This window comes from Mobula birostris, chromosome 27, assembly GCF_030028105.1.
Source record: "Mobula birostris isolate sMobBir1 chromosome 27, sMobBir1.hap1, whole genome shotgun sequence".
Classification (NCBI taxonomy): Eukaryota; Metazoa; Chordata; class Chondrichthyes; order Myliobatiformes; family Myliobatidae; genus Mobula; species Mobula birostris.
This window is the reverse complement of record NC_092396.1, coordinates 1,119,112-1,143,454: the sequence shown is the minus strand read 5'-3', so window position 1 is coordinate 1,143,454 and position 24,343 is coordinate 1,119,112. Positions and strand designations below refer to the sequence as shown.

General features: G+C 45.3%; 1 protein-coding gene across 8 annotated transcripts in view; it reads left to right on the top strand.

Moving 5' to 3' along the window:
* The window catches only part of LOC140188687 (uncharacterized), a 49,811-nt gene that overhangs the window by 24,750 nt on the left and 718 nt on the right, over positions 1–24,343 (top strand). For 5 of the 8 annotated variants that reach the window (XM_072245198.1, XM_072245203.1, XM_072245197.1 and 2 more), the window contains exons 5-9: positions 9,319–9,498; positions 11,711–11,827; positions 21,304–21,390; positions 22,102–22,249; positions 22,637–22,688. In XM_072245198.1, coding sequence (XP_072101299.1) covers positions 9,319–9,498; positions 11,711–11,827; positions 21,304–21,390; positions 22,102–22,249; positions 22,637–22,665 — 561 coding nt within the window. In that variant the 3' untranslated portion in view covers positions 22,666–22,688. The other 3 variants (XM_072245204.1, XM_072245205.1, XM_072245206.1) reach the window with 3 other exon arrangements.

The window sequence follows — 24,343 nt, the reverse complement described above, 5'->3', positions numbered from 1 at the left end:
TCTCTCTGCCCCTCCCCCCATCTCCACCACCCCATCTCCACGCCGCTGTCTCCCACACCTCCCCTTCCTCACTCCCCCCTCCCCCCTCTCCCCCTCCCCCTCTCCCCCTTCACACTGTCCCTTCCCCCTCCCCCTCTCCCTTCTTCCCCCTCCCCTCTCCCTTCTTCCCCCTCCCCCTCTCCCTTCTTCCCCCTCCCCCTCTCCCTTCTTCCCCTTCTCCCCCTCTCTTTACTGTGAATGCTCGCAAGAAAATGAATCTCAGGGTCTATGTCACTGTATATATATGTGTGTGTGTGTGTATGTATATCCAGTATACATACATGTCACTATGTACAATGTACTTTGATATTAAATTTACTTTGAACTTTTGAATATTGAAATTCCACTCCCCAGATCTGAGCACAAGATGGAAATGGACATTTAAGAGAAGTTTGGATAAGTCCAGGATGGCAGGGTTATGGAAGGCTATGGTCTGGGTGCTGGTTGATGGTTGGTGGGACGATGCAGAGTAACAGATTGGCTTTGTCTAGATGAGCTGAAGGCCCTGTTTCTGTGTCTATGACACCAGTGTCGTTCGGCAGAAGACACCTTGTTGAAGGGTCATTATTGAGGAACCAGCACAGAATCAGAGGGCCATGCTGCGTAACCAACATCATTCTAATGCAACATTAGTTGTCATATCAGCCAATAACTCACAAAATTACTAAAGTCACGACACCAACCTGAGAATATTTTCACTTTTAATTTGATTGTGCCACTACAACAGTTTCCAAAGCTGTCTCTTGTGAAAAGTTCTTTTCGAAATATCAGAGTGTTTCACAAGTCTATTTGGAAAGACCCTCCCTGCTGGGAAGGCAGCTGTTTTCAGTAACAGATTGCAGTGTTGTGACATTTTCCTGTTGGTATGGGGATTAGACACCCATTTTATTCAATTCCTTTATCTGTTGAGGAGAGGTGGGGACTGAGCAGATGGGCACAGCAAGTGTTAGAACAGAACCTCAAAGATGCTCCCTCAGCTTGCCCTCCACTGTTTGGGCAGGGTTCTGTTCTCTTATCTCATTTCTGTTGTTTATTTATACATGATTCTAATTATGGAATAGGAAGACCTGTATCCAAGATTGCCAAGGAAACACTGATGGGTGGCTGTGGTACGTAGAATGGTGCAGTAAGTCCATTGGTTGTGATGCCAAGGGTGAAGAAACCCAGATAGAGTAGGTATGCAGGTGATGGGCAGATGGAAACGGGGTGGGGGAGAGGAGGCATGATTGGACTGGGTAATGAGGGGGTGAGCAAAGAGAGAGAGAGACCTGGGTGGGAAAGTCACATGGGAACACTTATCTGAAAATGGAAAGTACAATGTCTACTCCATTGGGCTGCAGGGCAACCCAAGCAGAATGAGTCATCACTCTTAGCGTGCAGTGGATACGCCGAGGACACGCAGGGCAGCTTGGAAGTGGGAAGGCGAGCTGTAACAAAATATTGTGAAATTTATTCCTGATTCAGCACCAAAGGTATCTGCAATGAAAGGAGGCTGTATACATGTGTAATAAAAAATCTACTTTATTAGAATTCTGTTCAAAATTAACTACTTCAACAAAATACAGAATGAAATAAGAACATTAAATAAAATGCAGAATACAAGGAGAATACTTATTTCTGTTGTGACACAATGCTAACAGGGTCACAGGTATCTGACAACCTCCTGGCTCCCTTCTGTCAGTCTGTAGCTGAGCACTGGCCAGAGTCCCATCCTGGGACAAGGTTCCCCACCCCCTGCACAAAGCAGCAGGCCCTTTCCCCAAACCTCTACCCTGGTACTTTTCCGTTCCATAGTACCAGGCTGTACCTTCTTTCCTCTCATTATCGTCAACCTGGCACATATCTTCAAAACAGAGACAGAAGAATGTGATCTTCACTGTTATCTAATCTCTAGATAGTGTACTCCTGCACACCCTCAGGGCATCACCACTTTCCAAACTGGCTCTACTTTGTCTTAAAACCCCCACTTTAAGTGCACCATTTTACACATACCAATCAGGAATCAAATGTGACTTCTAGAAAATGTAATTCTTCTTCTTAGACCAGCACTTCTGCTGGGGCATAAGCTACCGACAAAAGCTCACCTGTGTCTTCTGTCCTGGGCCAGTCTTTCAAGCTGTAGCTCGTCTTCAAAGATCCATCCTCTCAGGGATATCTTTAGAGCTTTTGTCGCTGTTTCTGTAGCTGTTTTTGTTTACGGGTTGGGGTTGTTAACCCCATGCGATACCCTTCTCCTTTAGGAGCCGAGTCTGGAGCCGTTGATGGTGGAGTGGATTCTAACAGGAGTGAGGTAATTTACACCTGGGAGTTGGGATGTCCTCTGTGAACAGAGCACAGGTTCTCTGCAAAACAGTGACTTGGTCCATGCTTGTTCTTGTTGGACTACAAGAGGCTTTCAAGTGGTTCTTCAAACACTTCTGGTCCCAGACATCCCACCTCTCCCAGAAATTCTGGGAGTCTCCTGCATATTGATGGTGCTACCTCCCTGAAATGAGTTTTTGCAGGGTGGGATGTCTGTGGTACCTTTCAATACCAACATGCCCTGGGTGTAAACTTTGCACATTTCTACATCTTAAGCAGATGCTATGAGCAACCATACAAAATGCTGGAGGAACTCAGCAGGTCAGGCAGCATCCATTTAGAGGAATAAACAGTCAGTGTTTCGGGCCAAGACCCTTCATCAGGACTGGTTAAAGTTTCCTACATGTGTTCTGTTGGACAAGTTCTCAGTTTCTCCTCCCCACGTCCACACCACCCTCAACCATGTCCACTTCTGAATCATCAGCACATTATTCCCTCAGCTGGTTTGTCCATGTAGACAGGGAGTTGTTGAAGTCCAAGCACTGACCCCTGCGACATCCCCCTGGTTATAATTGGAGAAACTCCCATTTACTCCCCCTCTGCTTTTTGCCTGTTCACAGTTCTCAGTCCATGTCGTTCTATTGTCCTGATGAAGGGTCTTGACCTGCAACATTGACCTGCTGAGTTCCTCCAGCATTTTGTGTGTTTTGCTTTGGATTTCCAGCATCTGCAGAATCTCTTGTGTTTATTTTGTCTTCAAGTACCTCGTTCTTTGAAAAGGGAGACACAGGTAGATAGGGTTAAGATTAGTTTTATTTATCACATATACATCAAAACATTGAAGCATATGGTGAAATGTGTCATTGGCATCAAAAGCCAGCACAGTCTGAGGATATTCTGGGTGCAACCCACAAGTGTTGTCATGCTTCCATCACCAGCTGACTGACCCTGACTGCTACGTTTTTGGACTGGAGCACCCAGAGGAAACCCACGTTGTCATGAGAACATACGAACTCCTTACAGACAGTGACAGGAATTGAATCCCTGTTGTTGATGCTATAAATCCAAGACGTAGCCTACAGGAGTGGGCCTGCCATGTTACGACTGTATGAATGGTTGGTCTGGCTGCACTTGGAGGATGGGGTGCGGCTCTGGTGACCACACTGGAGAAAGAGGGAAGGAGTGAGAGAGGGTGCAGGGTGTAGCCTGGGCTGGAGACTTCGAGTTCAGGAGAGACTGTCACCCCAGGGCAAAGGTGGCTGAGAGCTGATATGCTACAGGTTTACAAGATGATACGGTAGAGTGGGGATGTCCAAACTTAGGACTTTATTCCTTAGAGCGTAGGAGAATGAGGGTTGGTTTGATAGAGGTACAGTATAAAAAATGATGAGGCATATAGATGGCAGCAGGCTTTGTCCACTGAGGCTGGGTGAAACCAAATGTAGAGGTCATGGGTTAAGGGTGAAAGATGAAATGTTTAAGGGGAACATGAGAGGGATCTTCTTCAGTCAGAGGGTGGTGAGAGTGTGGAACGAGCTGCCAGTGAAAGTGGTGGATGTGGGTTTGATGTCAACATTTAAGAGAAGTTCGGATAGGTACATGGATATAAGAGAGGCATGGGGGGCTATTGCCCAGGTGCAGGTCGATGGGACTAGGCAGAATAACAGTTTGGCACAGACTAGATGGGCTGAAGGGCCGGTTCCTGTGCTGTAGTGTTTGGTATAATGTGAGAGGGAGAAGATTTAAGTGTCCCTCCACCCTGCCACTTCCATCCCTGTGTCCCTCTGTCCTCACTCCCTACTGAAATCTGTTTGATCTGTCGTGGTCTGTCCTCTGACCCGAGACAATGACTCACTCTGTCTCTCTGCATGCATTCTACCAGGTACAGTGAGCCGCTCTCTTCTACAATTGGGAAACGTTCTGAGCCTCTTTTGCTTTCCTCTTGAACCTGGACCCACCTCTGTTGCTGGAGCCTGGTGTCCCTCCTGCGGGTGGGGTTGAGCTGCTGTCCTCAGTCTGGGAGCTGAGGGGGGTCCCCACAGTGCTGTCTGACAAGGGGGTCCGGGTTTTAGAACCCGTGGAGATGAGGGGAGTAAAGTGAAATGTTGGAGGGGTTCTGTGCCATTCATTGTTGGTGGCAGAGATTGTGGGTGTGCGAGGAGGTGCCATACTGGTCTCGTTGAGTAATTGCACTGCCTTTTGTAGAGAGAGTCGTAGAAGCAGGTCATTCGACCTAACAGCCCCATGCTGACCAAGATGTTCATCTAAGCTAGTCCCATATGCACGTGTTTGGTCTGTGACCCTCTGAACCTTTCCTGTCCACAATAGCTGCCCAGTATCCCTCTAAATCTTTTCTGTCCATGTACCTGTCCCCTATCCCCTGAAGCTTTCCAATCCAAGTACCTGTCCCGTATCCTCTGAATCTTTCCTGTCCATATATCAGTCCAAATGTCTTTTAAATGTCATTAATATATCTGGCTCGCTCCATAGACCAATTACCTTCTGGGTGATAAAGGTGCCTCTCTGGTTCCTATTAAATCTCTCTTCCCTCCCACCTTCATCCTATGCAACATCCATCATTAAGGACGCCCATTACCCAGGACGTGCCCTCTTCTCATTGCTACCATCAAAGAGGAGGTACTGGATCATGAAAACACACAATGATTTGGGAACATCTTCTTCCCCTGCACCATCAGATTTCTGAATGGACAATGAACCCATGAACTTTACTGCACCACTTCCCCTTCCATTTTGCACTACTTATTCAATGTAATATTTTGTTGTAATTTATAGTATTTTAATTATGTATTGCACTGTACTGCTTTCTTTTTAAATCTTTTTATTAATTTTTCAAAATTATACACTCAATAACAAAGTGGGTACAAAGAGATTGGAAAAATGTTCATCAGCATATATAAAATGGATTTTAAGTAACATAGATATAAAAGACTTCCAAACTCATAATGAGATTAATCATTAAAAAAAGAAGTAAAAAGAAAAAACATATGAACAAAAAAACCCCAAAAGAAAAAGAAAAAAAAAAACACAAAAAAAAGCAAAACAGGGCTTGACCAACAGCTTGTATCAGACACATTCAATAAATTCGTTAACTCCGCTCCTCTCATCATATAATTTAAGTTTAGAAAAAAGATTTGGAAAGGTCAGATTACATCATATGAAAATGTTGCATAAAAGGTTTCCAAGTTTCTTCAAATTTAACAGAAGGGTCAAAAATATCACTTCTAATTTTCTCTAAATTTAAACTTAATATGGTTTGAGAAAACCATTGGAATGTAGTAGGAGGATTGATTTCCTTCCAGTTCAACAAAATCGATCTTCTAGCCATTAAAGTAACAAAAGCTATCATCTGACAGGCTGAAGAAGGCAAAGATCTATGTTCTACCATTGACAATCCAAAGATTGCCGTAGTAGGATGGGGTTTTAAATTGAAGCATAGAACTATTGAAATAATATCAAAAATGTCTTTCCAATATTTTTCCAAAAGAGGACAGGACCAAAACATATGAGTTAAAGAAGCCACTTCAGAGTGACATCTATCACAAGTAGGGTTTATATGGGAATAAAAATGAGCTAGTTATCTTTGGACATATGAGCTCTGTGTACTACTTTAAATTGTATTAATGTATGTCTAGCACATATAGAAGAAGTACTGACTAATTGAAAAATTTTTTCCCATTTCTCTATAGGTAGGGAAGTTGAAGTTCCCTTTCCTATTCATTTTTGATTTTATCAGATATATCTGGCTGTAATTTCATAATTATATCATAAATTATTGCTACTAATCCCTTCTGCAAAGGATTAAAACCTAAAACTTTATCAAAAATGGTAGAAGGATTTGAAGTCGGAAAGGTAGGCAACATAGTATTTTAAAAAATTCTTATTTGTAGGTATCTAAAAAAATGGGATCTAGGCAAATCAAATTTCTCAGATAACTGCTCAAAAGGCATAAAGTAGTTATCCAGAAATAGATCACGAAAACATATTATACCTTTTGTTTTCCATATCAAAAAGGCTTGGTCCATTACCGAGGGTTGGAAAAAGAAATTAGATATAATAGGGCTTGATAACATAAATTCATTCAGGCCAAAAAATTTATGAAATTGAAACCATATTCCCAATGTATGCTTAACTATAGGGTTGAAAATTTGTTTATTCAATTTAGATAGTGCAAAAGGCAGTGAAGCTTCTAAAATGGAAGCTAAAGAAAACCTTTGTACAGAATGGCCTTCCAGGTTTACCCAATGTGGGCTTAGAGTTGTATTCCAATCTTGTGTCCAAAATATTAAGTATCGGATATTAATTGCCCAGTAGTAAAATCTTAGGACAGGCAATGTCAAACCACCCTCTTTCTTAGATTTCTGTGAGTATTTTTTACTTAATCTGGGATTTCTGTTTTGCCATATATAAGAGGAAAATTTAAAGTCAATAGTATCAAAAAAAGATTTAGGAACAAAAATCGGTATCGCTTGAAATAAATATAAAAATTTGGGTAAAATAATCATTTTAATAGCATTAATATGGCCAATCAGTGATAGAGACAAAGGGGACCATTTAGTAATCAGTTGTTTAACCTGATTAATTAATGGTAAAAGGTTGAAATTGAATAGATCCTTATGTCTCTTAGTAATTTTAACTCCCAAATAAGTAAAATAATCAGTAATCACTCTAAATGGGGGAGTTTCTATAAATGGGAACCTGCATATTTAATGGAAAGAGTTCACTCTTACCTAGGTTCAGTTTATAACCAGAAAAGCTACTAAACTGAGCAAGTAAAGTTAATACTGCCGGACAACACACATCAAAGTTGCTGGTGAACGCAGCAGGCCAGGCAGCATCTGTAGGAAGAGGTCCAGTCGACGTTTCAGGCCGAGACCCTTCGTCAGGACTAACTGAAGGAAGAGTGAGTAAGGGATTTGAAAGTTGGAGGGGGAGGGGGAGATCCAAAATGATAGGAGAAGACAGGAGGGGGGAGAGATGGAGCCAAGAGCTGGACAGGTGATAGGCAAAAGGGGATACGAGAGGATCATGGGACAGGAGGTCCGGAAAGAAAGACAAGGGGGGGGACCCAGAGGATGGGCAAGAGGTATATTCAGAGGGACAGAGGGAGAAAAAGGAGAGTGAGAGAAAGAATGTGTGTATAAAAATAAGTAACAGATGGGGTACGAGGGGGAGGTGGGGCATTAGCGGAAGTTAGAGAAGTCGATGTTCATGCCAACAGGTTGGAGGCTACCCAGACGGAATATAAGGTGTTGTTCCTCCAACCTGAGTGTGGCTTCATCTTTACAGTAGAGGAGGCCGTGGATAGACATGTCAGAATGGGAATGGGATGTGGAATTAAAATGTGTGGCCACTGGGAGATCCTGCTTTCTCTGGCAGACAGAGCGTAGATGTTCAGCAAAGCGGTCTCCCAGTCTGCGTCGGGTCTCGCCAATATATAAAAGGCCACATACACCTGTGAGTCGACTGGGGTGATATACTGCGTCCTGTCCCATGATCCTCTCGTATCCCCTTTTGCCTATCACCTGTCCAGCTCTTGGCTCTATCCCTCCCCCTCCTGTCTTCTCCTATCATTTTGGATCTCCCCCTCCCCCTCCAACTTTCAAATCCCTTACTCACTCTTCCTTCAGTTAGTCCTGACAAAGGGTCTCGGCCTGAAACGTCGACTGTACCTCTTCCTAGAGATGCTGCCTGGCCTGCTGCGTTCACCAGCAACTTTGATGTGTGTTGCTTGAATTTCCAGCATCTGCAGAATTCCTGTTGTTTGCGCTTAATACTGCCGGAATAGATTTTCCTGGGTTAGAAATACATAATAGTAGATCATCTGCATATAGTGATAATCTACGAGTCTCATTTCCACGGGTAATACCAAATATATTAGGGGAGTTACGAAGGGCAATAGCTAGCGGTTCCAAGGCAATATCAAATAGTAGTGGAGGCACTGTACTGCTGCCACAAGACATCATATTTCCTGACATACGCCAGCGGTATTGAACCTGATTCCAATATCCTCTACTTCTTGATTTCTCAACTCTGAAAAACTGTGCGCCCCTCATGATTCATACACCTGTGAATGACCACCTCTCAATCTACTCCAAAGAGTAAAGCCCCAGCCTTTCCAGCCTCTCCCTCAAGTCCTGGCTTGTGAACCCTTTCTGCGCTCCGTCCAGTTTATTAGCATCTTGCCTGTAAGAGGACCACCAAACCAGAACATAGTAGTCTGAATGTAATCTCACCAACCGCAACAGAATGTCTGAACGCCCTGATGGTACGTGCTCTGGCCACTGTGTCCATGGTGGATGGAGAGATTATGTAGAACATAGAACATACGGGACATTTGGCCCATGATGCTGTACCAACCTTTTAACCTACCCCAAGATCAAACTAACCTTTCCCTCTGACATAACTCTCCATTCTTCCATCATCCTTATGGCTATCTTATGAATCTCTTGAACGTCCTTGAAGTATCTTCCTCCTCCGCCACCCCTGACAATGCATTCCATGTACCTGGCACTCTCTGTGTAAAACAAATAAACAAACCCACCTCTGGCATCCCTCCTATACTGTCCTCCAATATGCCCTCCCCCCATATTAGCCATTTCCACCCTGGGGAAAAAGTCTCTGGCTGTCCACTCGATCTATACCTTTGATCATCTTGTACATCTGTGAAATCATCTCTCATCCTCCTCCTCTCCAAAGGATCACTCAGCCTTTCCTTATAAGACCTGCTCTCTAATCCAGGCAGCATCCTGGCACTCGTAGATCTCCTCCGCACCATCTTGATCGTTTTGGATGGTAGGGTCTGTGCTTAGTCCTGCACAATTTTGGGCTGCTTTTGTGAGTGTTTACTCGGTGGGTGGGGGTTGAGGGGGATACTGAAATTTTGGATCGCCAGGCTGCTGACTGACACACGATCACAGCATCAGACTGACCATGCTAGATTCTTCCGGTGTGTTTCAGGTCAAGTTTGGTTGCAGCGTGGCGTTCGGACTATTTCTGATGTTTGTAAGTGTCGTCTACCTGATGAAAAGACCCAAACTCATGGCCTTCCGAGTAGGGGGGGCCCTGGAGAGTGAGCAGTCCCGCTACATCACCCAGAACCTCTGCTTTTCCTTGGTCACCTTTGATCTTCAGGTCCAGGTGAGTGTGTGTACGTGTGCTGTGAACACTGACCCCCCTCCCAACACAGGGTGCAGCTTCCCACCAGTTACTCCATTATAGCCCTTGTGCTGTCGGACATAGGAGCAGTATGAGGTCGTCTGGCCCATTGAGTCTGCTGCTCCATCTGATCATGGCTGATCTGTTTCCCACTCAACCACAATCTCCTTCCTTCTCCCCACTAACCTTTGACACCCTCATTTATCAATATCTGCCTTAAATATACCCAATGACTTTACCCCCATAGGTAGACAGATACTATATTGATCCCAAACAAAATTAGTGTCACAGTAGCATTACAAGTGCACAGACATACAAATATTAGAAGACAAGTAAGAAAGAATAAAAATAAGTTACCTTAAAAAGTAGTATTCTAAAGGCAGGATGATGCAATCGTGGCTGATTAAGGGAAGTCAAAGCCAAGGCACGTAATATAGCAATTGTGTGTTTCTAGCGAAAATGAGGAAGGTGCAGGATAGATGCATTCCAAAAAGAAATAAATACTCAAATGGCAAAACAGTACAATTGTGACAAGGGAACGACCAAGTTAAAGAGCCCATGGCATTACAGGAAAGTTACTGGCATGGTTAGAGCGTTGGCTGATTGGTCGGAGGCAGGAAGTGTGAATAAAAGGATCCTTTTCTGGTTGGCTGCCAGTGACCAGATGTGTTCCACAGGGATCGGTGTTTGGACTGTTTCTTTTTATCCTGTATATTAATAATTTAGATGATGGAATAGATTGCTTTTTTTGCCAAGTTTGCAGACTATGAAGATTGGTGGAGGGGCAGATAGTATTGAGGAAACAGGTAGACTGCAGAAGGATTTAGACAGATTAGGAGAGTGGGCAAGAATGTGGCAAATGAAATACAGTGTTGGAAGATATATGGCCATGCACTTTGGTAGTAGAAATAAATGTGCAGACTATTTTCTAAACAGGGAGAAAATCCAAAAATCTGAGATGCAAAGGGATTTGAGAGTCCTTGTGCAGAACACCCTGAAGGTTAACTTCCAGGTTGAGTCAGTGGTGAGGAAGGCAAATGCAATGTTAGCATTCATTTCAAGAGGTCTAGAATACAAGAACAAGGATGTGGTGCTGAGGCTTTAAAAGGCACTGGTGAGGCCTCACCTTGAGTATAGTGAACAGTTTTGGGCTCCTAATTTAAGAAAAGCTGTTCTGGCATTAGAGAGGGTTCAGAGGAAATTCATAAGGATGATTCTGGAAATGAAAGGGTTATCATATGAGGAACGTTTAATGGCTCTGGGTCTGCACTCACGGGAATTTAGAAGGATGGGGGGGAATCTCATTGAACCCTTATGAATGTTGAAAGTCCTAGACAGAGTAGATGTGGGAAGGATGTTTCCCATGGTGGGAGAGTCTAGGACTAGAGGGCACAGCCTCAGGGTAGAGGGGCATCCATTTAAAACAGAGATGCAGAGAAATTTCTTTAGCCAAAGGTGGTGAATTTGTGGAATTTGTTGCCATAGGCAGCTGTGGAGACCAGGTCATTGGGTGTATTTCAGGCAGAGCTTGATAGGTTCTTGATGGGCATGGCATCAAAGGTTACGGGGGGGGGGAGGGAGGGAGGGGTAGGGAAAGAGGATCAGCCATGATTGAATGGTGGAGCAGACTCGATGGACCAAATGGCCTAACTCTGCTCCTACATCTTATGACCCTATATGGTGGTCACTGCCTACGAAAGGTTTCTTTACCCTCAGCACCCTAATCAAATCCGGTTCATTACCAAGCCAAAATAGCTGATCCCCTAGTGCACTCAATCACAAGCTGCTCTAAAAAGCTATCTCATTGGGATTCTACAAATTCTCGCATGGGATCCAGCACCAACCTAATTTTCTCAAACTACCTGCTTATTGAACTCTCCCATGACTATCTAACATTGTTATTCTGACGTGCTTTTTCTATCTCCATTGGAGATTCAATTCCTCATTCCAAGGAGAATTGATTCCAGGGTCCATGCCCTTGGCTTTGTGTTGGGGAAATCACAAGACCAAGTCTTGCCACCCTTCCCAAGGTCCGCACAGAGCTTGGGGGTTTTTGGAGAGGGTTGGGTGGTTTCAGTGGAGAGCGGGTTCACGAGTACCTTCTGCCCTGCAGCATTGCCTGTACATTCTCCTGACCCAAGCACGGACACGTACAGCCATGCAGCCTCATTAACATACATCCCTCCTCCCTCAGCTCTGCCTGTACATTCTCCTGATCGCATCGCCTCTTCATCTCTCTTTGTGTGACACCATCATCTTGGCAGTGGGCATCCTCTGGGCAATCGGCAAAGCTTTACTTGGCCTCAAAGCGGTAAGTATAACGAGTGAAAAGCCTGCCTTCCTTTACATCCCTTTCACGTCACATCCATCAGAGGGTGCCAACCAGTGTTTTTCAATGTGCGAACAGTTTATACACAGCAATGAGTTAAACACCTTCTCAAAAATCACCCGAGATAGAAGCTTTATTCAGAGTTTTTATTCTTACTGTCGGATTTATTGGAGCTGGTTGTGGACTACAGGAGGAATAGAGACAGGCTAAACCCTATAGACATCAATGAATCTGGGATTGAGAGGGTGAACAGCTTTAAATTCCACAGCATAAACATCACTGAGGATCTCATGTAGTCTGTACATACTGGCTGTGTGGTGAAAAGGCACAACAGCGCCTCTTTCACCTCAGACGGTTGAAGCAGTCTGGTGTGGGCCCCAAGATCCTAAGAACTTTCTACAGGGGCACAATTGAGAGCATCCTGACTGGCTGCATCACTGCCTGGTATGGGAACTGTACTTCCCTTAATCACAGGACTCTGCAGAGAGTGGTGCGGACAGCCCAGTGCATCTGTAGATGTGAACTTTCCATGATACAGGACATTTACAAAGACAGGTGTGTAAAAGGGCCCAAAGGATCTTTGGGGACCCGAGTCTGCCCAACCACAAACTCTACCAATTGCTACCATCTGGGAAATGGTATAGCATCATAGAAGCCAGGACCAACAGGGTCCGGGACAACTTCTTCCACCAGGCCATCAGACTGATTAATTCATGCTGATACAATTGTATTTCTATGTTATATTGACTGTTCTGTTGTACATACTATTTAGTATAAATGACTGTAAATTGCACATTGCATAGTTAGATGGAGACATAACATAAAAATGTTTACTCCTCATGTATATGAAGGATGTAAGAAATAAAGTCAATTCAGTTCAATTCAACTAAGGTTAATACACAAACACAACACGCCTTACCTTTTTTACTTGGCAGTCAGTAATCAGTGCGAGAAGTCGTTGGTGACGTAGCATGAGGATTAAAAAGAGCTTGGGGAATTTTTGGTTCTTTTCTTGGCAGGCGGCAATCTGCATGGGGCTAATAAAGAGAAAGGAGGTGTAAGTGGAGCGGCCATTGTTGGAGTAGGGCATTGTTAGAGTGGCACTGCTTTGGCTGAAAAGGCTCAGGCATGAACAAGCTTGGGCAAGCACAGGTGGAGGTTCTAAGTAGGTAAGAAAATTTCTAGTACATTTTTTTCTGGTAGTACATATCTAGTATGCTGAGAATGGGTCCAGGGTTAATGTTATGTTCTTTGTGTGAGATGTGGGAACTCTGGGAGACTGATAACTACATCTGCATGAGCTGTAGCTCTTTGGAGACCGTGTTAAGAAACTGGAGCTGCAGTTCGATGACCTTCGGCTCGTGTGGGAAAATGAGGAGGTGATGGATTGGAGATGCAGGGAGATAGTCATCCCTACCTTGCAGGAGCCAGGGACCTGAGTGACTGTCAGGAGAGGGAAAGGGAAATAAGCCAGTGGAGAGTACCACTGTGGACTTTCTCCTTGCTAGTAAACATACTGCTTTGAATACTGTTGGGGTTGACTTAGCAGCGACCACATTTCTGGCACTGAGTCTGGCTGTGTGGTTCAGAAGGGAAGGGAAGGGGAGAGAAGAAGACTGCAGCCGTGACGGGGGATTCAACAGTTAGAGGAGCAGACAGGAGATTCTGTGGATGTGAAAGGAACACCAAGATGGTATGTAACCTCCCAGATGCCAGGGCCAGGGATGTTGCAGATCAGGTCCACAGCTTTCTAAAGGGGGAGAGTGAACATCCGGAAACTCTGCTACACTTTGGTACCGATGACATAGGTAGAAAAAGGGAGGAAGTCCTGAAGAGAGAGCATAGGAAGTTAGGCAGAAAGCTGAAAAGCAGGACCGTCAGGGTATAATCTGTGGATCTCTGTCTGTGCCACATGCTGGTGAGGGTAAGACAAAGCTAATTTTGCAGGTGAATGTGTGTCTGAGGAACTGAGGGTGCAGGGTTATTTACTATTTGTTTACTTTTTTAAAATTACGTGCACAGTTCATCTTCTTTTGAAAGACTTGTTAATGTGTAGTTTTTTCATAAATTCTGTTGTATTTATTTTCTTGTAAATGCCTGCAAGAAAATGAATGTCAGGGCAGTACATGGTGACACATACTTGCTTTGACACTTCAGTGTGGCTCTTTGCTAAAGCAGAAAGCTGTGGTGTTCAGTCACGACGTGACTGGCTACCAGTTTCTTAGAGGCTCAAAACGGTGAGGGTTTCGACGCCACGGTGTGCTGAGGCTCGACATCACCCTGTTCCCTTTAACTGAACATTTGGCTTTGGCAATTGTTTCTGTTCCTCGTTTTTTCACTATTTTTAACAGGGTCATTGTTTATCCTGCAATTTAACAAATACCAGAATGACCTTATTGTCATATGAGTAAAGTGTTTCCTGACGGCAGAGTCAGTGAGCAGACTGACCCTTTGAAGAGCAGCTAGCTTGGAGATGGTGATCGCTCTCTCCATCGTCATCCTCTGACTTTCTTTCACCTCACCTCACTATCTTGCCCTCTTTTTGCACTACTTACTTATTTTATTAAGTATCTTTTATTGTAACTTCTGAATTAAGTTTTTAATTATGTATTGCAAAGCACTGTTGCTGCAAAACAACTAATTTCACAAATTGTGTCAGTGATAATAAACCTGATTCTGATTCTTGTCACAGAGCACTACAGCACAGAAGCAGGCCCTTCAGCCCATCTAGTCCATGCCAGCCTGATCTTTTGCCTAGTCCCATCTGTACCTGGACTATATCACTCCATACCCCTCCCATCCGTGTACTTATCCAAAATTCTCAAGTGTTGCATTGAACCTGCACTTGCCGCTTATGGTGGCAGCTCATTCCACACTCTCACCATCCTCTGAGTGCTCACATACTTAAACCCATCACACCTCCTGGGTTATAGACTGCCAACAATAGCTTGCCAGAGTTCATTGTCATGGGCCAGTTCTTCAAGTTGTCCCCAGACCGTAAGATATAGGAGCAGAATTAGGCTATTTGGCCCATCGAGTCTGCTCTGCCATTTCATCATGGCTGATCCAATCTTCCTCTCAGCCCCAATCTCCTCCCCGTATCCCTTCATGCCCTGACCAATCAGTAATTTATCAACCTCTGCCTTAAATATACATAAAGACTTGGTCCCCACAGTTGCCTGTGGCAAAGAATTCCACAGTTTTACCGCTGTCTGGCTAAAAAAATTCCTCCACATCTCCATTCTAAAAGGACACCCCTCTATTCCAAGGCTGTGTTCTCTAGTCTTAGACTCTCCCATCATTGGAAACATCCACTCCACATCCACTCTATCGAGGCCTTTCACCGTTCATTCTTCTGAATTCTAGTGAATAAAAGTCCAGAGCCATCAAACACTCTTCATATGACAAGCTATTCAATCCTGGAATCAGTTTTGTGAACCTCCTTTGAAACCTCTCCAGTTTCAGCACATCCTTTCTAAGATAAGGGGCCCAAACCTGCTCACAATACTCCATGTGATGTCTCACAAGTGCTTTATAAAGTTTCAATATTACATCCTTGCTTTTATATTCTAGTCCTCTTGAAATGAATGCTAACATTGCAATTGCCTTCCTCAGCACAGACTCAGCCTGAGAATTCTGCACAGGGACGCCCAAGTCCCTTTGAACATCAGTGTTTTTTTTGTATTTTCTCTCCATTTAGAAAATAGTCAACCCTTTCATTTCTTCTACCAAAATGCATGACCACATATTTCCCAACACTGGATTCCATCTGCCATTTCTTTACCCATGCTCCTAATCTGTTTAAGTCCTTCTGTAGCCTCTCTACTTCCTTAAAACTACCTGCCTCTCTACCTATCTTCATATCGTCTGCAAACCTTGCAACAAAGACATCAATTCCATCATCCAAATCATTGACATATAATGTAAAAAGAATCGCTCCCGACACAGATCCCTGTGGAACACCATGAGTCACTGTCAGTCAGCCAGAAAAGACTCCCTTTATTCCACACGGTAGGCTTATTCAGAAAGTTAGAAGGCATGGGATCCAGGGAAGTTTGGCCAGGTGGATTCAGAATTGGCTTGACTGCAGAAGGCAGAGGGTGGTGGTGGAGGGAGTACATTCGGATTGGAAGATTGTGACTAGTGGTGTCCCACAAGGATCTGTTCTGGGACCTCTACTTTTCGTGATTTTAATTAACGACCTAGATGTGGGGGTAGAAGGGTGGGTCAGCAAGTTTGCAGACGACACAAAGGTTAGTGGTGTTGTAGATAGTGTAGAGGATTGTCAAAGATTGCAGAGAGACATTGATAGGTTGCAGAAGTGGGCTGAGAAGTGGCAGATGGAGTTCAATCCGGAGAAGTGTGAGGTGGTACACTTTGGAAGGACAAACTCCAAGGCAGAGTACAAAGTAAATGGCAGGATACTTGGTAGTGTGGAGGAGCAGAGGGATCTCGGGGTACATGTCCACAGATCCCTGAAAGTTGCCTCACAGGTGGATAGGGTAGTTAAGAAAGCTTATGGGGTGTTAGCTTTCATAAGTCGAGGGATAGAGTTTAAGAGTCGCGATGTAATGATGCAGCTCTATAAAACTCTGGTTAGGCCACACTTGGAGTACTGTGTCCAGTTCTGGTCACCTCACTATAGGAAGGATGTGGAAGCATTGGAAAGGGTACAGAGGAGATTTACCAGGATGCTGCCTGGTTTAGAAAGTATGCATTATGATCAGAAGTTAAGGGAGCTAGGGCTTTCTCTTTGGAGAGAAGGAGGATGAGAGGAGACGTGATAGAGGTGTACAAGATAATAAGAGGAATAGATAGAGTGGATAGCCAGCGCCTCTTCCCCAGAGTACCACTGCTCGATACAAGAGGACATGGCTTTGAGGTAAGGGGTGGGAAGTTCAAGGGGGACATTAGAGGAAGGTTTTTTACTCAGAGAGTGGTTGGTGCGTGGAATGCACTGCCTGAGTCAGTGGTGGAGGCAGATACACTAGTGAAGTTTAAGAGACTACTAGACAGGTATATGGAGGAATCTAAGGTGGGGGCTTATATGGGAGGCAGGGTTTGAGGGTCGGCACAACATTGTGGGCTGAAGGGCCTGTACTGTGCTGTACTATTCTATGTTCTATGTTTATTCCCAGTCTTTGTCTCCTGCCAGTCAGCCACTGCCTTATCCATGCTAGAATCTTTCCTGTAATACCATGGGCTCGTAGCTTGTTAAGCAGACTCTTGTGTTCCAATAGATTTGTCAGGCAGGATTTTCCCTTAAGGAAACCATATTGACTATGGCCTGTCTTATCATGGGCCTCCAAGTACCCTGAAACCTTGTCCTTAATAATGGACTGCAACATCTTCCCAACCACTGAGGTCAGACTAACTTCTGACTAACTTCAGACTAACTTTCTTCTGCCCCTCTCCCTTCCTGAAGAGTGGAGTAATATTTGCAATTTTCCAGTTTTCCGGAACCATTCCAGAATCTAGTGATTTTTGAAAGATCCACGAGTTCATCCACAATCTCTTCAGCCACCTCTTTAAGAATTCTTGGGTGTACACCACCTGGTCCAGGGGACTTATCCACCTTCAGACCTTTCAGTTTCCCAAGAACCTTCTCTATAGTTATGGTAACTTCACACACTACATGAACCCTGGAAGTTCTACCATACTGCTAGTGTCTTCCACAGTGAAGACTGATATAAAATATTTTATGCAGTTCATTTGCCATTTTGTTGTCCTCCATTGCTACCTCTCCAGCATTGTTTTCCAACAGTCTGATATCCACTCTCGCCTCTCTTTTATACTTTATGTATCTGAAGAAACTTTTGGTATTAATATTATTGGCTAGTTTACTTTTGTTATTACATTTTTACCTTCCTAATGACTTTTTCAGTTGCCACCTTTTGGTTTTTAAAAGCTTCCCAATCTAACTTTCCACTAATTTTTGCTCTATTATATGCTCTCTCTTTGGCTTTTCTATTGGCTTTGACTTCTCTTGTTAGCCATGGTTGTGTCATCTTTCCTTTAGAATACTACCTCCTCTTTGAGATGTATATGTCCTGTGCCTTCTGAATTGCTTCCAGAAATGCCACCCACTGCTGCCGCGCTGTCATCACTGCCAGTGTCGTTTTCCAATCAGTTCTGGCTAACTCCTCGCTCATGCCTCTGTAATTCCATTTTCTCCACTGTAATACTGATACCTCTGACTTTAGCTTCTCCTACTCAAATTTCAGAGTGAATTCAATCATATTATGATCAAATGCCCCTAAGGGTTCTTTTACCTTAAGCTCTCTAATCAATTCTGGTTCATTGCACAACACCCAATCCAGAATAACTGATCCCTTAGTGGGCTCCACCACGAGCTGCTCTATGAAGCCATCTTGTAGGCACTCCAGCAATTCCTCCTCCTGTAATCCAGCACCAACCTTCATACTGAGATCCCCCATGACTATTGTAAGATTGCCCTTTTGACATGCATCTTCTATCTTCCGTTGTAATTTGTAGGCCACTTCCTCACTATTGTTTGGAGTTTTGTATACAACTCTTTTTCGGGGTCTTTTTACCCTTGCAGTTCCTTAGCTCTATCCGCAATGATTCAACACCTTCTGACCCTATGTCACCTCTTTCTAATGATTTGATTTCATTTTTTACCAACAGAGCATCACTGCCCCCTCTGCCTTCCTGCCCGTCTTTTCGATATATGGTGTATCTTTGGACCTTGAGCTCCCAGCTATAATTTTTCAGCCATAATTCAGTGATGCCTACAACATTATGCCTGCAACTGTGCTGCAAGTTCATCCACCTTATCCTGTATACTGTGTGCATTCAGATACATCTTCAGTCCTGTGTTCACCCTTTTTGATTTTGCCCGCCTTTTATGATACAACTCATGCTGCTGACTGCAATTTTGCCCTATCAACAGCCTCTCCTCACTGCACATTGCCTCTGTTTGTAAACCAGCTACCTCATTTTCATCACCACTATCCGCCTTTCCCACAATACTAATTTTATTGAAATTTAGGCAGCTTAGGACACGAGTTGCATTATGCTCAACATTTTGATTCTTAACTTTATCTGAGGTCTTATCAATATCTGCCTCCACAATCTCTCCACTAACTGTTTTGGCACTCTGGTCCCCAACCCCCAGAACTTGAGTTTAAACCCCACTGTGCAGCATTAACAAACCTTCCCGCTAGGATATTAGGCCCCCTCCAGTTCAGCTACAAACCATCCCTTCTGTACAGGTCCCACCTTCCCTGGAAGAGAGCCCATGATCCAAGGATCTTATACCCTCCCTCCTACATCAACTCCTTAGCCACATATTAAACTGTATAATCTTCCTCGTTCTCGCCTCATTATCATGTGGCATGGGTATCAATCCTGAGATCACAACCCTGGAGCTCCTGCCCTTTAATTTTGCACCTAACTCCCTGAACTCTCTCTGCAGAATCTGGGCACTCATCCTGCCCAGGTCATTGGTACCTACATGGACCACGACCTCTAGCTGTTCACCCTCCTACTTAAGAATGCTAAAGAGTTGATCCACGATATCCTGGAGCCTGGCATCCGGGAGGCAACATACTATCTGGGAATCTCCTTATCATCCACAGACCCTTCAGTATGTTCCCCTAATGAATCCCCTATCACCACAGGGTGCCTCTTCTCCCCCCACCCTTCCCTTCTGAGTCATGGAGGCAGACTCAGTGCCAGAGACCTGACCACTGTGACTCCCCTCTGTTAGGTCATCACCACCGACAGTATCCAAAGTGATATACCTGTTGTTGAGGGGGATGGCCACAGGGGTACTCTGCACTGGCTCCTTAACCTCTTTCCCAACCTGACTGTCACCCAGTTTCCTGTGTCCTGCACCTACTTCTCTATATATCCTATCACCCATTCAGCCTCCCGAATGATCCAGTGTTCATCCATTTCCAGCTCCAACCCAATGTGGATTGTTAGAAGCTGCAGCTGGATACACTTCTGGCAGGTGCAGTCGTCAGGGACACTGGAGGTCCTTCTGCCTTCCCACATTCCACAAGAGGAGCATTTCACTATCCTGCCTGTCATCCCTACTGTCCTAGCTGAGCAGATATAAAAAAGAGAATGAAAAAACTTGAGCTTTTCTTTTCTTTGTGTTCTGAGTGAAGCGTCTGTTCGCTGAAACCTCAAAGAGCTAAAGCCTCAAGATCACCACTCTGACTATATCCACTCAGGTGATGGCCGCTGTCGTACTTTACTTTGCTCTTGCTAATCAATCCTAGATGTCGATTGGCCACTGGTTAAAGCTTATTCCACCACTGAGGCCTGCTGCAGCTGCCTTGTATCCTCAGGCAGTGAATCTTCTTCCTCTCCAAGGGATGAGGTCTTTGGAGCTTCTGTATCTTTGGGCTTTTACGGGCTAGGATAGCTAGCCCCACGTACATCTCTCTTCCTCTCACAGCCGGCCTTGGGACCGTCCATGGCGAGGTTCTACCCTCTGAGTGAAAGAGGCTAATGATGTGAACCTGGGAACTGTTCCAGTCAGGTAGGTCGGAGCCCCGGGATGTTATGGATTGTCGTAAATAAGGTGACAGAAATTGAAGCAGGGAAGGGGTTCCTCAGGTTCTGATGAGCTTCTGTTGTGTCCCCTCTATGGATGTCCAACGTGACCTGTGGAGATCTCAGGCTGAGGTGGGGAGGCAGTAGGCTTCCATCCGAAAGAGCCATAGACCTGACCTCAGTCTCAACCATGACCGGAAGCCATGGTTACAGCTCTGGCTGTCATAATGTGATCCAGGCGACCCACCACGCTGAAGCTTCTCTCTTTCTCAATGCCACGTCATTTCCCCGGTTAGACTTCCATAGGCTGCAAACAGCCACGGTGACATCTGCCAGCGGTTAAAGGACACAGGAACACGGGAACAGGAATCATGGACCATGGGACGCAGGAAATAAGATTTTTTTGCCCAGTGTGTGCTGAACCAGAGATGGCAAGGTCTCTCGGTAAAGCGGCTGCTGCCCGTCTACCTGAGAGACAGGCTGTGCTGGAGACCCCAGTGGGTCTGCTGGCTCTTTGAAGGTCAGGATCAGGTTTAATATCACTGGCATATGTCATGAAATTAGTTGCTTGAGGTAGCAGTACAGTGCTATGCATAAAAAACTAAAACTTACAATAAGAATATATTTAACACATTAAATCAAATAAGCAGTGCAAAATGAAAGGTAATGTCCATGGGTTCATTGTCCTTTCAGAAATCTGATGGCGGAGGGGAAGAAGCAGTTCCTGAATCGTTGAGTGTGTGCCTTCAGGCTCCTGTACTCCTCCCTGATGGTAGCAGTGAGAAGAGGGCACGTCCTGGGTGATTGGGTCCTCAATGACAGATTCCTCCTTTTTGAGGCATCACCATTCAAAGATGTCTCAATGCTCGAGCCCATGGTGGAGCTGACTGAATTCACAATTGTCTGAGCAGGCCATTTCCTTGTTACAGATTTTAAGAGAAAAGAAGCATCTCATCTGGATATTCTTGGTGCTGAATCTCCCAGAGCTGGCCTACCTGGGTTATCTGATCTACCTGGTGAGTGGGCAGCATAAAGGTTCTTTCTTCCTACTTTGAGGCTAGAGATTGGGGGGGGGGGTCATAATTCTGCATATTCTGGACATTCACAAAGTGGGGGTGGTGGCGGGGGGGAGATTTGTATCAGATGCTGCTGGTGGTGTTAACCGAACGATCCCGATAATGTCAGCAGTGATCTGGAGTGTAACATTTCCTTCACTCACTGATAGGATTCTTGGAGTTTAGCAGTGGTGAAACAGCTGGGGGATTTTGGGTTTAAGATTCAAATTTAGATTTATTTATTCAACATATTTAGAAACTACAGTGAAATGTGTTGTTTGTATTGACAACCAACACTGCCTGAGGATGTGCTGGGGGCAGCTGCAAGTGTCACCACACATTCCAGTGCCAACATAGCATGCCTACAATGTTCAACAGAGGTGAGCAGACCTCTCACCTCTCACCTCCCGGGAACTGTTTCCCTTGTCCTGCTATCTCACTGGTGTCTGAACCCTGCCCTGTCCCCTCAGGCCAATGTCACCCAGCCCCACATACTGGCATTAGCAACAATCGATTTTTAGACATGGAGGCCCCTCATTGGTCATGGTCAACCGTAGATGTTGCGGCCAATATGATTGCTATCCGTCCATAGAAGATAATCCTACTGTTGGTGTCTCTGTGAAGTGCTCAGAACGTTAACGTGTTTTTCCCTGTTCCATGGTGTTGGGGAAGATCACCACCCTGTGGACACGCCTGGAAACCAATGCCTTGACAGCCGATGGAATAATTGGGGTGGTCATTGCTGTCATTGTCAAATCTGGCCTGTTCTTTTCAATGCTCAGGGCCTCTGGCTGCTTCGGTGACCGAATCCCTGAAAGAGGTGGGTCAGTGTTGGTGTGCACGATGGGGGCTTGGGGGGGGGGTGGGGAGGGAGGTAAAGCATGCTCAATGGCATCATTCCCCTTCCCCTCGGAACATCCTCCCTACCCTTTACGAACTCCTCTCTTCCCTCCGTACAACCCTCCCCCTTCTCCCTTGGAATGACTCTCCCACCTCCCCTCGATACAGCCCTCTGCCACACTGACCTGGTTTTGTGCAAAGCTCCTGTAATGGGATTTGAACCCACAAACTCTGACCCCGGGGTGTGGCTGTCATTTGAGGCACAGCCGGTATCTGCAGATCAGTGGGTCAGTGGTTAACTTCACAGGTGGGTGAGCTGTTTGTAAAACATCTCACATTACATATCTCTCTTCCCTGTCTCTCTCAGAGTCTGCCTCGGCCAGCTCCCATCCCTAGGCAGGGAGATCGGATTGTCAACGGTGAGCATCTTCTCTTTCTCTCCCCTCCCTCACCCTGGTTCTGTGTCCCCGTTTCCGGTGGGTGTGGGGCACTGCTCAGCTTGCTCTTCCCCCACCCCACCCCCCCCGTGAACCTCTGTGTCTCCCAGTTCTGGAGGGTGTGAAGAACGACTTGACGCTCCCTCCTCACCGTAAACCTCCTGTGTCTCTCAGTTCTGGAGGGTGTGGAGCACTGCACATCTCCTCCCTCCCCCTCACCTGATGTCTTCTCCAGGTTCTGGAGGATATGCAGCACGGTCCACCTCTCCCTCCCGCCCCCACCGTGAACCTCTGTGTCTCCCGGTTCTGGAAGGGAGTGGGGGCACAGCGCTCTGCATTGCACCATGAGGAATCCACCATTAACACAATGACCTCAGGAACAAGCCTGCTCATATATTTGCGATGAACAGGTTAAATTCTGGGGGGGGGAGAAACCACAAACTTGGGTTGTACGCAAAATTTATTTAATTTTGAGATACGGTGTCTGGTTCTTTGAGCCACACTGCCCAGAACCCATCAATTTAATCCTGGTCTACTCACAGGACAACTTACAGCAACCAGTTCACCCGTTACTGGTACATCTTTGTACTGTGAAAGGAAACCCACGTGCACACGGGAAGAAACATACAAACTTCCTTACAGGAGATGTTGGAATTGAACTCAGAATTCTGACGCTCTGAGCTGTAGTTGCATCATCCTAGAGTGGTGTGGCACAGAAACAGAGGCCAGTGGTTCACAGTTTAAGTTCAATTCTCTTTCAACCGTACCCATGAATACAGCCAAACGAAGCGAAGCAGCAGATGTTGTTCTGACTGGAGGTCTGTGAACAGGGATCGTTGCTGACACCTCTATCGGTTGTGATGTATGGAAGTGTAGATGGGCTGATTAGCAAGTTTGACACAAACATTTGCGGGGTTGTGGATGCTGAGGAAGGTTGTCAAAGGATTCGGTGTGACCCAGACCAGTTGGAAGTGCAGGAGAAGAAATGGCAGATGGAGCTTAAACCAGACGTGTGTGGGGTGTTGTATTCCATGACGTCGAAGGTACAGACGGATGCTGGGGTGAAAGTCCACCGCTTCCTGAAAGTGGCCACATGTGAATAGGCTGGCAGAAAGGTATATGGCATTCACTCTAAAAGTTAGTGTCATGTTTAGCTGTAAAATGAAACGGTCTGGATGTATTAAGTGTAGTTCTGGGTCCCTGCATTACCTGAAGAATGTGGAGATTGGCAAAGGTACAGAACTGGTTCATCAAGATGTTGCCTGGATTAGAGAGTATTGGCATTAATACATTGCATTAGCTTGAATGTAACAGAGGGTCGCAGAGTACCATAGCTGTCAGCTCAGCTGCTTTGCAGGGCCCGCGATCACCGATTCAGGTTCGATTCCCGCTGCTGTCTCTAAAGAGTTTGTACATTCTCCCAGTGACCACATGGGCTCCCTCCGGGTGCTTGTTTCTTCCCACAGTCTAAAGACATACAGGTTAGGATTAGAGAGTTGTGGACACGCTGCGTTGGTGTTGGAAGATGGTGACATTAGTGGACTGCCCGCAGCATAATCCTCGGACTGTACTGGTCATTGTCACAAGTGACACATTTCACTGGATGTCTCAATGTACATGTGACAAAGCTGATCTCA